The 17,091-nt window shown below is 39.7% G+C and overlaps 2 protein-coding genes across 2 annotated transcripts in view; one reads left to right on the plus strand and one right to left on the minus strand.

The window, feature by feature from the left end:
• The window catches only part of LOC124165711 (neurobeachin-like protein 2), a 196,352-nt gene that overhangs the window by 143,852 nt on the left and 35,409 nt on the right, over positions 1-17,091 (minus strand). The window contains exons 31-34 of the mRNA XM_046543198.1: positions 16,499-16,813; positions 15,866-15,959; positions 15,607-15,765; positions 14,363-14,550 (exon numbers count right to left, since the gene is read on the minus strand). Coding sequence (XP_046399154.1) covers positions 14,363-14,550; positions 15,607-15,765; positions 15,866-15,959; positions 16,499-16,813 — 756 coding nt within the window. The remainder of the gene's footprint in view (positions 1-14,362; positions 14,551-15,606; positions 15,766-15,865; positions 15,960-16,498; positions 16,814-17,091) is intronic.
• On the plus strand, positions 6,026-13,009 carry LOC124165713 (velvet complex subunit B-like). The gene is made up of 2 exons (XM_046543199.1): positions 6,026-6,497; positions 11,389-13,009. Exons 1-2 carry the CDS (start codon positions 6,477-6,479, stop codon positions 12,697-12,699), a joined length of 1,332 nt encoding a protein of 443 aa, XP_046399155.1. The 5' UTR covers positions 6,026-6,476; the 3' UTR covers positions 12,700-13,009.

Here is a 17,091-nt window from a genome sequence, read left to right on the forward strand (position 1 = left end):
CAACGGTCCACCGATCAGTGGCCTAACTAGGAATATGCTTTGGGGGGAATGAGAGGTTAGTGAGGGGCTAGCCCCCTAGGAAACAGGGAGGGCATGAACAATTTTGAAATATAACGTGCCTGAATATACATTTTACATCATTTTGGCCAGTAAAATTCAACTTTAAGCAGATGCAGTTATTATACATCAAATCCAGACAAGATTTTAAAGTATTTTTTTGATTTCTCTGAGGCTTTGAGGGGGGGAGAAATACATCCTCTCATCCCCCCCCCCCCATAGTTACGCCACTGCTACCGATTACCTTCATAGTCAAGTACATGGTTTCCTAGAAAATGTTCAACCACCGGCAATGCTCAAAATTTTAATATCATGATATTTTCCAACGTATTGTGCAGACCTACCAGGACGTCCGCGTGGGAATCTAGTATTCAATCCATCGAGCTGATGCAGCTAGGAATGGGGTGGGGAGAATGTATATTCCATTCCTCAACATCCAGAGCCCAGTCACCCAAGCAGTGAAAATGTGGGCCGCGTGGACCGTTTCCCGATCTACTCCATTCTTGAACCATCTACCCCTCTCTCCTCCATCCCCTCCCCTACAAACTGTACAACCTCCCCACACGGAGAAAATAAAAAGCATCTCCCCCACTCCCTGAAACCACATTCTCCTCCCACAGGGCCTTCCGGCCACTTCCCTCAACCCACCCACTACGCCGATATCTTCTCTCCAGCCTTTCCTTGCCGGCACCAAATGAGCCGAACATTCTTTCCACTCTTCTTCTGCGTCAACACGCAACTCCACGGACTGACTGACGCACGTGTAAGCGGCATGGGGCTGTTAATGTGGTAAACCTCCTCGGCCAAAAATACATCTCTCCGAAGTAATCGCAGCTGAAGACGTGAAATATATAATTTTTCTGAAGCATTCTTAGTGCTTTGACGATACTACTGAGCAAACATCGGTGAAAAATCTCCAAACACCCGCAGGCATTTTAAAAATTGCGATTTTAATTCATGCAGCTGAAGACGTGAAATATATATTTTTTCTGAAGCATTCTTAGCGCTTTGACGATACTACTGAGCAAACATCGGTGAAAAATCTCCAAACTTCCGCAGGCATTTTAAAAATTGTGATTTTAATTCATGCTATAAATAATGCATGCTGTTTACCCTCCACGATATCAAAACATAAAAAAAGGGTGTCTGTTTGTTTGTCCGCTATGCATTTCCATACGGCTGCACGGATTGCGACCAAAGTAAGTACATAGGTGCATCTCATGCTCTCGGACCCCGTAGTACTATTTTCAGTAGCGCCCGACGCGTTCTTTGCGAAATTTTCTCATTACCGTTGTTACGTCAAGGTATAACCTCTGCGGTTGGATATCCTGACGGATAGGCACACCTCTTGCCACGCTCAAAGAGGTAATTCATGAAATCCAAGCTCGAAGTTTCAAACTTCTCTGTTTACTATCCTTCCCGAGCAACGCCGGGCGGCCTGCTAGTAAAAGATAAATGTTTGCAGCAACAGCGTGAAATCATCTCTGGGATAGAAACCGCAACAAACCATGTTAAAAAACTGGAGAAAATATTAGTTTTAGGTCTACTTTTCCTCAATTTCAAATCTAAAATGAACATTACCTCGTAATTACTGTAAAAGTGTGTCCTCACCTTAGGATTTGATGTAAAATATGAGAGAACCATGGCCAAGGAATGGGAATTGGTCGCTTGCAGCGACTATTTTAGCCGAGGCAGCAGTAGGCTATCTTAAGGCGAACGCAGTGCATTAGGATCGTCCACTTGCACAGATGAAAATTAACGAAGGAATAATGATGATCACTTGCACTTTCCCGGCGCTCGACTTTAATAAATATATCCTCGGTCTTTTCATCGGGTACGGTAATCCACGTTTGCCAAAGATAAGTTATACGACTCGATCTCAGGGTCGGAGCAGTTCTTCTCGGAGAGCTGTAGGGTATTGATATTATCACACCGGTGAATGTGTAAATACCCGACAACCTACCGCTTCATCTTTGAAGATGACACACAAGTCACACCGCGAAACGCTGGCAAGAAACGTGAACCAAAGCAATTGTAAATCTCGAGATTTTACTAATAAGTATTTACGAGTGTATGATCGTAAAAAAATAAAAAATAAAATACCTCAAATATTCACTGGAGTGAATAAACAATATATTTATTAATGCCTGAGATGGTAATGGAAGCGATATACACAGAGTTGAGCAATGCCTGTGGTTGAAATGTTACCAGGAAACCAAGTGCTCGACAATGAAGGAACTCGTTAGGCCTTAGCTTAAAAGCTGCTTAATATTTTGATACGGAGTGATGCACAGGTATTACTTGAATTCGAGGAATTAACTATTGCTCGATTTAAAAATGTAGATATTGTTATTTCCTCTTAATAAATGAAATAATTGAGTTCTATCATTAAAAACGCCATTTTATAAGTATATGCTCAGGTGATGGTAATGGTAATGGAAGTGATAAATAGACAGTGAATTTTTATCACTTCTATTACCATCAGAGCCCACAATTATAGCCCGCAAAGGGTGCAAATATATTCCTGTCATCGTGGAGTGTAAAAAGCATGCATTATTTCATTTAAAATGCATACGGATATTTTGAGGAAATCAATGCGACGCCTCTCCTCTGCTAACTCACACCATATTTCGAAATTCTTCGAGCTTTCAAATTGGAAAAATATTAACACTACATTCTGACTGAGCACCGCTATTTACGCGGGATTTACTACATCACAATAATTTAGTTTTGCAAGGATTCAATTTTCCAAAAGTTTATCCATTAATGCATAGTAGGAGTTTATAAAATTAAGAAATTCCTGAATATTCAATTCTTACTGAACAAATTTTCTAATTAATAGCATTCCATTGTAATTTATTCAATTTATAAAAAATACATTTTATGGGGATACATCACATTAAAATACACACTCAAAAATTAAGGCGAATACATAACCTCATATCTTCATAACGATAAGTACAAAAAATGTGTCCACCTCAATGGCTACTTATGGATGATGGTAATGTAATACAATTAAAAATAATTTTAAATATATTCAAGTACATAAAAACTAGTAAAGATGAGCATTCACAGAGAATCAATGTCGGAAAATAGTTTTTTCCAGCGATTACATCACTCGAGTACCAAAAACCACAAACACCACTCCAGCCAGAAGATCGAGAAGAAATGAAAAATCAGCATCGTCGACGGGCCTACGAAGCCGACTTTTAAACGGTGAGGTATTAGGGTAATCAACTGTTTGAGAATTCCATATTTTTCTCTAAAAGATACGTTACAAGTGAAACATTGGATTTCTCCACCGATGCGCAGGTGGAAATAACTTTGTCCATTTAGCTATGGTGAGCCGTGGTCCTAACAAAACCCCATGAAGGCCGATGAATATCGCTCAAAGGCCTTGGCAAATTCCAGTCGACTCAACGATACACTTTATCGCCAGGTAAAAATTTCATTTGCAGTTGATTATACTGATATGAATGAGTGCTTCGACTTCTTTGAGATTCCGTCATCGTTCCATGAATAAAATATCCAACGTTCATCCTACGATTTATTGGCGTGAAATAATATCCGTTGCATTGTATTTCGTAGAATTCTCAAGGGAACTAATGGTTACTTTACGCCGAAGTTAAAACACCGCTCACATATTATTATTTGCCTTCCACCAGAACTTCAAATTAACGAATTTGCTCTAACGATTTATTCTGCATATATATGCACACGAAAAATAAAAGTCACAGGAGGAGCGTGGCAAAGACCGAAAGAAGGTAATGGAAGGTTTCGCCATCGCGATACATCATATCTGTTACGTTTTTTAAATTGGTCTTTAGGGAACTTCGAGTAACTTTATCCATTAGTGAATGAAGTCCTATAGGTATCAAGTTAAATTTAAAGAGACGCTAGAATAACGCCTGGTATCCATAATAAGGCCGAATATCAAGGAAATCGAAGGTTAAAAGTTTCAGTGAAAAGGTTACAGGCACTGATGAAAATAATGATCGACTAAGGATGTTTCTTTGCTACCCGAGATGTGGAATGTTTTATTACCGTGACAAAGTATATTTGATGCGTTGTATTTCATCTAGAACTTCGGTAACTTTATACAATAGTGAATGAAGTCCTAAAGGTGTTTAGTGAAATTGAAAGAAATGTTGGTGGAACTCAATGGTATAGGCATGGTATTTGGAGGAGGCGACCGACAGCTGAGTTCATTTGTGCAATGAAGGAAGGACATGGAAGGAAGGGTGGAGAGAAACCCGGCGTCGGCATTAGCCTGCTCTTAACGAAAGGCACCAAGGGGACCACGGCTTAACGTCCCATCCGACGGACGGATAATTCCGCTTTAAATGTCCTCCACACAACATTCAAGCCGGGATCGGGCAATCTCAGAAAATTCTCTGCCACCGCCGGGATTTGAACCCGGACCCACGGGGTGGGAAGCCAACACTCTAGCCACCACACCAACCCGATCCCTAGAACTCAATACATTCCTATAAAATAATGACAAAATCTTTAGAAAATGGAAGCCTTTTGGAGGAAATTATTTAGAGGAGTAATTCATGATTTAGTATTCACTGAGGGCCTTTGTCTTTAATGTGTACTTTTTGCGTAAGATAGGTCGAGATCACCCCACGATGCCTCAGTACTCGAATCTCCCCACTCCTGACCTGATTCTTCCCGAATATCCTCCGCACGTCAACCAACCATAACCTCAGCCCCCCCTCCAGACATACTCCGCGCAGGAGAAATGCTTTCAGTGCGCATACGCCACAGATTGAACACGAAAACGAAAAGACAGCCGGTGGTGGTGGAGAAAGGACCGACACAATGTAATGGAAAAAGACTTTATTACCGAGACAGTATATATTTACCACTTAGTTTTTCATCGAGGTCTTTATTGAGCTTCAAGTACCTTTATACAAGGATGAATTAAGCCCCAAAAGTGTCGAGTAAAATATAATTTTATACCAATAATAAAGTATAATAACTTCTTTCTCTGCTGAATTTTAGGATAACCACTCATTCCACCCGCTCACTCCCCCCATTCCATCCGCCTATTCTTCCCAGTATCTCCTTAAACAAAGGGCTCACCTCTCTTCCCTTCTAAACTCACTAACTCCCTCTACTGATCCCTTTTACTTGTCATGCAAGATTTTCATTGTACAAGCTTAGTCCCAACTATCAGTTAATTGAATGATTTCCTCTCTCCACTGGTATCTTATTTCTCAAATTTTGTACTCATTGTATTTTTCTAATTCATGTTTTGTTAAAATTTTCACTATAAGTAGGCAACACGGCTGTACGTGAAAATGATTTAAATATATTTAAATAAATAAAATAAATAATGAAATGTAGATAGAACTCGACGTTTTCCTATGAAAATGCAACATTATATTTATGGAATGGAGGCCTTTTGGGAGGGAAGTGCTGAGAAGAGTACGTCAGTGGCGCAGCGAGCGGGGGTTTTGGGGGTTAAACCCACCCCCCCAGAGCTCAGAGTTTTTTTTTAAGTTTAATCCACTTTTACTTAATTGTAATGATATTACTAATAGAATAGGGTAAGGATTAATAAAATATCCCTCAGAAAGCCGTAAAACTCACCATTTTGAACCGTTTATCTTAAAATTCCGCAATTGATTAATCTCGCACCTTCCGCTTATCCTGGTGGGTATTCCATACCCCACACACCCTGGTATTAGTTGCCCCCCCCCCCCCCCCCCCAGCCTTAATTCCTAGCTGCGCCCCTGGAGTAAGTAGAGATGATAAATGAGGATTCACTGTGGGTCTGTAACGTATACTTTTTCCGTAAGATAGGTCGTGATCCCTAAGCATTCGACTCTCCGCTCCTGACCCGATTCCTCTCCACCTCACACCCACGTCGTCCAATCAGAACCACAGCCTCCCCTCCAGACTCGCTCCACACAACACACACACACGAAATGCTTTCAGTGCCTAAAGCACACGGCAGACACGCACACCAACTCGGGAAGACACAGGAGGAGGGGCAAGGACCGAAAGACAGCGGTAGGGGGGGGAAGAGGCTCCTTGAACGAATCGAGGGCGTCTCTGCCCCTTTAAGGCTCGTGGACTGCGGAAGAAAAGCGGTAAACGGTCATTGAGTGTCGGAGAGGAAAGTCTGGAGGTGTTCTTTCTTTCGTCGGGGTGACTGTGAGAGGGGGAGTGCATATCGCGTTCGGAGAGCGCCAAGGTGAAGGTCTACTGCGGCGACTGAGGCGGCCTCTAGAGGGGTGCAGCTCATCTGATCTCCCGGGGCGAGTGTGACTGTACGGTCGCGGTACCCTCTGCGCTACAGAGGGTCGAGTGCTCCTTCGGAACAACAAAAAAACAAACCTTTTCGTGTGTGGTGTGAAACATCCCCTCAAAAGAAAACGGTGCGACAGTGCTCCACGCGAGGAACGAACATGGGATCATTAACGATGAGGGTGAGTACGGGACATCGAAGGATACGTTCAATAGTTTTAGGCTCAACAATGTGGATATTTAGCACGACAAAGTCATCTTGTCTTGTTTCTACATTCTTCTATTTCTACCTACATAAGTTTCAGCACATAATGCAATTCCCAAGGTCTGAAAATGATATTATTTGCGGAAATTTAGGTCCGTCAAAATATAATGTGGAAATTTGACAGTGATTTCATTTTGTTGAATATTAACAATTTATTCATAATTACGCCGGAAACTGTACCTTTTATCAACTATGTGGAAGTTGAATTTATAAAATGAAACAGTAACTTGAGTTTCCTTCAAGTATACTTCCAATTCCACTGATTGATCAGTCGAAGGAAAAGTTGCCAATTTACTGGTGACAATAAAGGATGATCTCGGCTTTACTGCAAGGATAACTTCTCAATGACGAATACCTTGGCCAATAAGAGAAGAAAAAATACTGAATTCACCCGTATAACTCGATCACCATTACTGTTATAAATGCATCAAAAGAAAAAATTTTTTTTCAGTTTTTCTTTCGGACCCTCTACTTTTCGCCTAATCAAAAATTCAATTTCTTCACCAAAAACAGAAATATAGACAGTTATAAGAAGGTGCATCCAATTTGGCTTTTAAATAGAAAGGGTGCAAGATTCTTAAGAAAAATAACACACTCTGCGGCATAGGGTAGGTCGATAGCTTATTGCGTTCGTATTATCACGAGGTAATTTTTCAACGGTTGATTTTTTTATCCATTAAAAAAATAATAAAACACTAAGTGCCATAAAACTTTTTAATTTTGAAGAGTGCCTCTAATTTCGTACGCGTCATTATTCTCCGTTAAAGTTAAGCTTTTTCTATTTTATTTCATTGCATGCATAATCGGGCCATAAATGGGTTAAGATATTATAATGAAAATGCGAAAACTGGGAGGAATTGTAGAGTGAGACAAGCACCCCCTTTTTCTGACGGCGTTTTAGGAAAGTTGCACCGATTACGCGCGTAAAAAACTGTAAGACATCCTAGAGGCGCTGTATTAATCTCCCACCGCAAGGCGTAGGTGATTTAGTTTCCCACAGCTTCGCGTGTGGATAATTGGTAATTTTCGATCTCCACGATACAATTTATGCGTGGTTTTGATAGTCAAAGTCGAAAAAAATACTAGCTGATAAATTTTTAAATCACTCAATGTCCTGCCACTAAAACTTAAAATGCTGGCCGAAAACTTATCAAAATTGTTTTAGTGGACTATATACCGTTATGTGAAATGGGGAAGAAAAAAATTCATAATACCGCTAGATCCCAGAAAAAGGTACCGCTTGGCAACCTCACTTACTATTTTTTAGTAGACCAAAAAATTTTCCGTTTTCGAGCGAATAACCTAATACTTAGACATTTTTCGACATTTCAACTGCAATATAATTTTGAAAACGTTGTATTTTTCAATTCACAAAGATAAAAGTAGTTAACGGAAAGTAATAGAGGGAAAAATATCAACAAAAAATTATCATATAAATAAATATCCAGGGAAAACATGGAATGATAGGGTGGCGATCGATACATGTGGATGGAGAGCTACGTAATATGCAATTGATCTTCATGAATACCTGACAATGATGAACTCAGGGCGTTTCACTTTGATTTGGCCGTATCATTTATAACACAGGAAAAACGTGAATTACAGAAACAGGGTTCAAATTAGACGCTACACAGGCGTTAGGAAAATTTTCAGCATATAACGGTAAGAGAAAGGGACTACGGAATATGTGCGACAGCGTCACTGAATACGTGAATCCTAAAACAAACACCAGATCCATGCAGGGATGGAATTTGAACCCGCGACCTTTAAGTTACTAGGTCGACAAGTCACCGTTCTGGTTCGCTTCTCAGTTCACCCAGGCATTGTTTCCACGCCTAATTTATATCGAGCCTCATTGAATGGATAACACCACAGTGCATGGCGGTGCTTCATATTGAAGCAAATGCGAGGGAAAGAAACTCTGATAGTAACACTGCAGTGAATTATGGCTTAATTTCCCGATTAATACAAAAATTGCATAAATTACGATACAGAAAGCCAAAAAAAACGAGAAAAATTTGGTTCCACAAAGATTGCAAAACATGATTTTGAAAAATAGGTCATTGTTAAATCGCATAGCAGAGGTATTACTTATCAAGATGCGACGGAGGTTTAAAAATAGGTCGAATGGTATCGAAAATGCGGCTTCGAGATTCGATCACATAAATTGACCAAATAGATTTATGCGGGTTTTATCATTTCAATTAGAACATCAAAATCGGAATCGATTGCATTACACTAGAGAGATGATAAGGGTTAAAATTCGATTGGATTGCACAAGAGATAGCATGAAAAATGACGTTTGTATTCCTTCGTAAGTAAGGATTCGGTGTCAGCATTTGGAATCTACGTTAAATACTGTCGCGTAAGACTTCGAATAGCCGGTCAGGCGTTGAAGTCCCCCCAAAGTGACAATGTCAGACTTAGAATAGCTGGGCAGGCATTGAAGTTTCCACTGGATGTCAATGTCAGACTTTGAACAACCGGACAGGCATTGAAGTTTCCTCAGGGTGCCAATGTCACGGTCAACTACCCGAAGAGAGCGAGCAATGCCAAGGTAACTGGCACTGTCAATAAATCGCCAAGGATCACAATACGGAGCGACCGCAAAGAAAAGGGAGGTTATTGGAGAGAGAAAAATAGGGCAATGTCATGACCTACATAAACGGATCACTTAATAGTCGCAGTAAGTTCGTCCTTAAAATTTGCGCAAAAACTGCGATTTAAGTAATGGTATATTGTAATTACTTTACTGGCCAAATTTTTTTAAGTGAACTCCACTTATTGTTCACAAAAAATACAAAATATTCAAATTCACTATTCCAAAATGAGAAATAATATTTTTTTAATACGAATAAACTGAAATTTTCAAATGCGAATCAAGAAGCTTGGGGTAAATTAAAATTTAAACGAGGAGGAATACCAAATTTTTCGAACATAAAAATTTTGGCCGTTTTTATTTTGAATTACGGTGATAGCCTAGTAATAGGAATAAATGTTAGTTCCACTGTCATGTAGATATGAACTATGATCAAGGGGCTTTTTTTCACTGAACTTCCAGTATAGCTCAAGGACATTTAATTATTCAGGATATATTTGTTGCAGTAAAACACATTGAGGTCTTCATTAAGTCCTTCCAAAACAGGACTTGCAGTGTGATGTTAACTAGAGATAAGGGCATTGGAGCAGGGACATAGGAATGAGTACCCAGGGTGGACTTGTGGGGTTACACTCCTGAGGTTCGAGAACCAAGTCTGAGACTTTTACACCCATACTCCGCAGGAGGGGGGTGGAAAGGAAGGAAAACGGGAAAAGAAGCGCTTCGCGACAGAAGCTCGATGATGCCTCCAGGGCAGGGATAGGAAAGGTATGGTTTGGGATGGAAGAATCCCATTGCCATCATAAAGGCAACGTGGGCAACCATTAGCGCGTTGCTGTTCCTACAGAAATGAAAGAATATTCTTTAATTAAGGATATTCCACAGATTTTTCCGTAGATACTGAGTAGGGATATCATGAAGGATTAATGAAAAGGTTGACTTCCATAGCAAGAGTCATGCAGAGCCAGGGGTGGGGTCTTGAAGGCTTCAGCCCCCCAATTTTTTCTCGTTGCAGACACCAACACAGTGATACTCCATTTTTTGATACACAGGGTATGCAATTAAGTCACATTTCATATTTCTGCCAGTAGCTAACATGAATTTCAATTTCAGCTTGATAAAATTTAAAAATATAGCTGATTCAATGAATTTCATGGCTTTCAGATGCATACCAGACAACAATAATATGATGGAAGACACTAATCAATTTTTCGGAAAGATTTTGTCCTCCTTTGATGATGCTCTCTCTCACCCTTCCTTAACTTATTCCTTCAATGGCATACCTTTTCCTCATGACCATCAAACTGTCAAGCCCTCTAAAGATGATTGGAAATACTCATTAGAGGCATCCTCTCACCAGGGGTAGTGAACCACTTTTAATCAATCCGTAAAATATATTTTATCATCACCTAAGCCACTCTATGGCTGACATGTTTTCTTAGATAAGGGGGTTGTTCATTATAAACTGTATGCTATGTCTTTGATTCAATATAAAATGCATTATATTTACACAGGCACAAATGTATGATGATCAAATTTTGAATTGTCATTTTTAGTTTTCCCAGTAAATAACAATTACCCTACAAAATGATAAACCAATATTTTGCATTCACTCTTCAGAGCTTCTGATATAGTAAGAAAAAGTCTTACAATTACACACTCATGAAAGCACTGAGGGAATGGTAAAAATCAAAGGAGTAAGCATAATATAAGTGTACTGGAACTAGCCATGGTGATAACTTTACAAAGTAACTGACTAAGGCACTCATCCAGAAATTGGGAGATCTGGGCTCAAATCCCAGTCAAGGCGAATGATTTTTTCTCTTTGGATTAAACATATTCATCATTTGATTGAGAAAAACTCTTTTACATCAAATTAACCTTATGGCCTGAGTAATTGAAGAGTGACATTATTTGTGCTAAAATTGAAAATTCTAAATCTACTTCATACTATTTATCTCGACACATGTAGTAGACCAAATAAATTGCACACAATACCTAGTCAGCTTGGGTTACAGTTGGGTTTGGTGGCCTACTGACCTCAACGTCACATATTTGAATCCCATTTGGGTGGCCTTTTCAACCAATGCAGGTTGGGTGTGTAATTGACCCCTCCTTAAATTATAAAAGAGCCTTTGCTTCTAAAGTTTAGAGGCAAAAGATGTCACAAATATCACCACTAATACTCTTTTTTTTTCTTTCAATGCAGACAATAATGCTAGGAGTGTTTCTCATAACACTCCAAGCACTCACTGAAGAAGTTGAATCAGTCCAAATGAGGCCGATGTATGGAAGGCCAGTACCACCATCAATGGCCTTCCGGATGCGACGTGACCCTCCAGTTAAGCCAATGCACATGATGGGACCTCATCATGGACACAGGCCACCACCCTCAAGACGGCAATACTACAGCCCCAACTATAGGCCACTGCAGCGCCCACGCAAGTCTCCGCCAGCCTCCCAATACCACTTCGGTCAGCCACCAAAGCGTACCATACAGGGATCCTTTGCAACACACAAGAGCCACTATGCCCCATTTCCAAAACACGAAATGGGATCCCGCAGGCCACCTTACAAGTATGCTCCAGTTGGTAGGCCTGGCCCACCAAAGTATCACAGGCCCGACTCCATGCACATGAAGCCTTATCCTCCCTACGCCACAAAAACCAAGTACAACAGTGGATACCAACAGGATTACGCACCCGTGAGACGCCCAACCAAGAACACAGCTTCTGCCTCTACTGTTTCCTTCCCGTCCACAATATCCGACAATGCACAAGTTATCAAGGGTACACGAGAAAAGCCATCTTACCACTCCAAGCCCACTTACAACAGTTATGCATCCACAACAGAGCACAACGAGCACTCTGATTACTTTGCAGCCCCTGTGTCATCAAGTTTCCATGCCGTCGCACCAGGTACAAGTTCCCACCAAACGTCCTCCTCACAGCTAGCTCATGCCAGCTATGGCATCGCAAGTAAACCTGCATCTGAAGCCCACAGTGGATTGCAGACATCATCCTACAGTAATTCTCCAGCTACGCCACATGCATTTGCAGTTTCCAGCGGCTCTCCAGCCGTTTCTTTCTCATACATTGAGCATGGGAGTAGTGGACAGCAACCGGCAGCTTCCTCTAATTACGCCAAAACAATAAGCTCGACACAAAATTTCCAAGCACCAGCCTCCCAATCATTTGGATTTGTTCCCTACTCCGAAAATGGGCAAACGCAAAGCACGCAAGGGGCCTCGCAAGTGGTCCAGTTCCCTAGCAGCGGTGGAGCGCAGCGCAACACAAGAAAGAGTCAACAAGGAGCAGAGAGCCACGTACTGTCCCCCAACTATTACGATTCATCAGCAACGCACTCCGTTTCAGTATCAGCATCCATTCCAACATTTGAATCTCACACTTCCTTTGACCAAGTCGATGCAATCAGCAAAACACTGAGTGCTGGTGACGATAGATTCACCCAAGTTTCCTACCCATCAAACCACCGGTCATCATACGACGGCAGTAAATAAATTCACAGTGCATCCGTGCTCCTAATGACAGACTAAACATAATTTATATTTTTATATATTATGCATCATCTTTTATAAAAAGGTGATATTGAGAAGTTTTTTTATGCCCAGAAAATCCAAGCTATATTTACCTATCCTAAGAGATGACTGGCTTAGACCATCATGTCAAAGTGTTTGACTGAACTGCATAAAAAGACTAGAAAATATTTAACCATTTTAAGTATTCCTATCCTCCTGACTGTAAATATTTTATTTTTTTACCTGTGATACATTTTCCCATGTCTATGCAATAAATTATTGTGTAAGTATAGCTGTGCATATTTATTCAAACACCACATGGTGATTCACTCTGACGAAAAATAGCAATTTCCCTCATAGATTTGGAAAGCAGATAGCTAACTAAATAATCCGTGAAAAAAAATTGCTCAATTTTTCACCACTGCGTTCAAATTAAAATCAAAATTTATTGAAAGACGTAGCTCCTTCTAAAAATTAGGAGGCATCAACGGACCTTGCTATGGTATTGGTTCCCAGCCTGTAGAAGTCTGTGGATGATTCAGCCTTAAATTAATGCCACTTTCAGCTCCGACAAACTCCCAAAAACCCTTCCTCTCTTCCTCTCTGAATTTCCCAATTAAAAGGTAATTACCTAAAGCAGTCAAATGAAATCTTTCCCTTCTTTAGTTTTTGAGATTTTGGTCAAATATGAGGGACAAATAACAACAAAACCTACAGAAAAAGAAAATGAATAAATATAAAACAAACTGAAACAGTTATTAAATGAAAGTGATAAAGAATTTCCCATGACTAACATGTATTAGCCCTATTCAACTATCATCTTTTTTATGACTTCGGCAACCATTTATCTGACCAGTAGATATTCCTGAGAGCCTGCAGATCACTTCTGGACAATAAACCACTGACTGGGATCCACTGCACCGTCAAAGGAAAGCTTTGTAGAGCCTATGGTTACTTAGGAAAGGCAGTGAATGAAATAATTATCCATTAAATCCTATAAGCGGAAAATATTCTATATCCTGCCTCATAACTTCTTTGGCTGTTATGTCATCTGTGACTTGAAAGTTTGCAGTGAAAGAAACGATGATATCTCAACAACCCCCAACCAGCAATGCACTTTTCCCCAGCAGTGGCGCAGCGAGGGGGGGGTTTTGGGAGATAAACCTCCCCCCCCAGAGCTCAAAGAAATTTTTAATTTTAATCCATTTTACTTAATTGGATTGATATTACAAATAGAATAGGGTAAGGATTAATAAAATATCCCTTAAAAAGCCGTAAAACTCACCAATTTGAACCATTTATCTTAAAATTCCACAATTTATCGATCTCACACCTACCGCTTATCCTGGTGAGTATTCCATACCCCACACACCCCGGTATTAGTTGCACCTAAACTCCCCCCCCCCCCCAGCATTAATTCCTAGCTGCGCCTGTGTTCCCCATGGTTCCCCATTCAGTAAACTTATATTTCAATATTTTCATCAGTTTTTGGAAATCAAACAACAAACAAGCCATTAAATAATTTTTGAAAACCAAGAAAACAGTAATCACAATCTAATAGGGTGTGAATGATACACTCGTTTGTCAAATAAATACACCTGACCAACAGCAGCCAAATACTTTGAAAAAATAAAGTCATTCCTACCGTGTTTTCCACGAACGATGTCCACTCTTCACTCTGGCAATAACTTCGGAATTCCTCATAGAACACTGGCCCGGCTTGAGTCTTAGGCAGTTCCGGCAAAAGGTTCTTGAGCTGCAATGCCGGAGAGAGTTTTTCAAGGAGAGCCTTCACCACTGGTATGAGGAAGGAGTAGCGATCTTGACAATTTCCTGAAAGATTGGCAGGTAACTTTCACTACCTTACAATAATGTCAATATTTTCTAATAAGAAGTATGAGTAAGAACCATCAGGTTCTAGCAATTACAATAGAGGACGAGCTTAAATATTTCAAAACTTTTCCAAAATATGTTATTTAATATTTTCTTTAATTTAATAATATCTGGATGTTATTTAAAACTGCTAAGCTCTCTCCTTTAGATAGGTGGGAAGTCCAGAAATGTTTACAGGGGAAATACAAGCCACACTACCCCACTTATATGGAGGTTGATGGCCACAATTAATTTAAAATATATATAACAGTATAAGAGTGTTTCTCATATTTGGTCTAGTCACATACTATCAAAATAATGGAACAAGTCTTTCCTCTTTATCACAGCTTTGCAAGCATTTAGCAGTGACCGGTAACATAATCACAGACAAACATTTGCATGTTCCACACATTTTTATCAAGTATCAAGAAACTGTGTCATGACCAAGGTTAATAATGACAGAGTTTAATAAAACCTGGGTCACTTAATAAAAAATCTGACGACCACAGAAATTTTTGTCAGTGAATATGTTACCTGTCACAACCTTCCACAAAATATGCATCGCCATCTACCCCTGTAACTGTGACTTGTTCAATAAAGATAATTTCTGCCAATAGCAAGAGAGACAGGGAGGGTCAGCACACCTCTGACTCCCACCTACTCTATCGCCGTGGTTGCAACACAGCTTGAGAGCATACTTTAAATTAGAGGCACTTTAAATTAATGACAATCCTTGAGATATAGGTACTTGAGAGACAATTAATGTTTCCGTTTTCAGATAAAATCATTTGCTTAAATGTTAAAAAACATATTTTTTCTAAGAATCAACCCGTTTGAAAATAAACCCAGAAAAGAACTTAACGCATGGATTGTTATGGACTTACACAGCAAAGCTTTAATGATTTTGAGCTTGAAAATCCAGATTGTAGATACATGACATGGGTTATATTCTGGCAGAAAAAATTGCACAAGGTGAATACTTATGATAATATGATTACCTCCCATCACAATACTTACGTTCAATGTCTTTGCAGAGAATTTTATTAATTGAATAGAGGATGAATCCACCTTCATCAGGATTATTCAATGTTCTAGTCTGTACCAAAGCATGAAGTTTAGCTGTTGCCATTGCACAGATCTCAAGATCATCACTGGCAGCACATGTGAGTAAAATACCTGAGGAAACGAGTAATATTACCAGGATTGCTTTAGATAGCTATTTTCACAGAGTAAATACATTTAGAGGAAAGTTTTTATGAATAATAGAAATACATACCCAAGGTAATTTTTGCCATCTCAGTCCATTCATCACGTGCCCCATCTTGGAACACGAGTAAAATTTCTAGATGACCAAGAACACCATTCAGCAGCTAGAAGGAAAAATAATTCCAATAAATAAAATGATTTAAAACAATTCCAATACATAAAAAATTCATGAATGCCAAATAACCTAATTAAAACCTAATTCAACATGATAGAATAGCAATAGACAATCACTGGGGCACCCAATACTACACGGAGGGATCAAGTGAAAAAAGGTATTCAAAGGTTAAACACTCTAACTAAAATATAAAAGTCACAGTTTTTTTAAGGTTTTCACGGTCTAGATGTCGTCAAATTCACGGTTTGTAGATAAGCCATTTTTGGCAGAAATATTGATCACATAACAATCACATAATAATATGGTTTTAAGGTTTTCACGGTTGAGTGGGAACCCTGTTAAATGAAACAATGGAGAAACAATGCAGAAACAAGACCGATAGCGAACAGCTTTTGGCAAGGCCAAAAACCCTTTTAGGGTTTGAGTGGCCACATACATAACATAAGGTAAGGATGGCAATTCAAAATTTACAATGGAAAATTAACTTCGGTCTTCAATCATGAGAAATCAGTTTTGAACACAGCATACCTTGATCGATGCCTTCTTGCTCCCGTCCTCATTTGGGTCTAGAACCACAAGGTCATACACCCAATACATCAGGAAAGCAGCGTTCTCTTTGGCTGCTTCAGTCTTCTTCTGTGCACTGGCGCTGCTCTGTGATCCACCAACCGAATCTCCAGATGCACTCCCAGGCTGTCCACTCCCAACTGAGACACTTCGGAGATCAGACAATGACGCTGTCAGGGCCAATTCCAAAATACTTCGGCGAAGTTCCAAATGAGAGGAAAGAAGCTCATTGTTGAGGCCCACAAGGTTGATGCAGGAGAGTACCTGTCCACGCTCCTAGAATACAGCCAAGGGATAACAGAGGATTTACCTTTCACCACTGGCAATATGCATCGGATGGATATACTAAAACTTAACTATTACAAAGCTTGTTTTGTCACTTCTTTTGCAACTCATATCTCAAAATGAATCATAACTCTGGGAAAAAGTTGTCCATTCACGTAATATCAGCAGATGCGACTTTATTCTAAATCAATCAATATCTTGTAAGATTTTTTGCCTGATAATCTAGAAAATTCAACACAAAAAACACTGAAATTGTCACTTTTTCAGTC

Source organism: Ischnura elegans, chromosome 9 (genome assembly GCF_921293095.1).
Source record: "Ischnura elegans chromosome 9, ioIscEleg1.1, whole genome shotgun sequence".
Classification (NCBI taxonomy): domain Eukaryota; kingdom Metazoa; phylum Arthropoda; class Insecta; order Odonata; family Coenagrionidae; genus Ischnura; species Ischnura elegans.

Coding starts and splice junctions, on each gene's coding strand:
- LOC124165713 (XM_046543199.1), top strand. CDS start 6,477: ATGGGATCATTAACGATGAGG. Junction 6,498..11,388: donor TGGGATCATTAACGATGAGG/GTGAGTACGGGA, acceptor CTTTCAATGCAG/ACAATAATGCTAGGAGTGTT.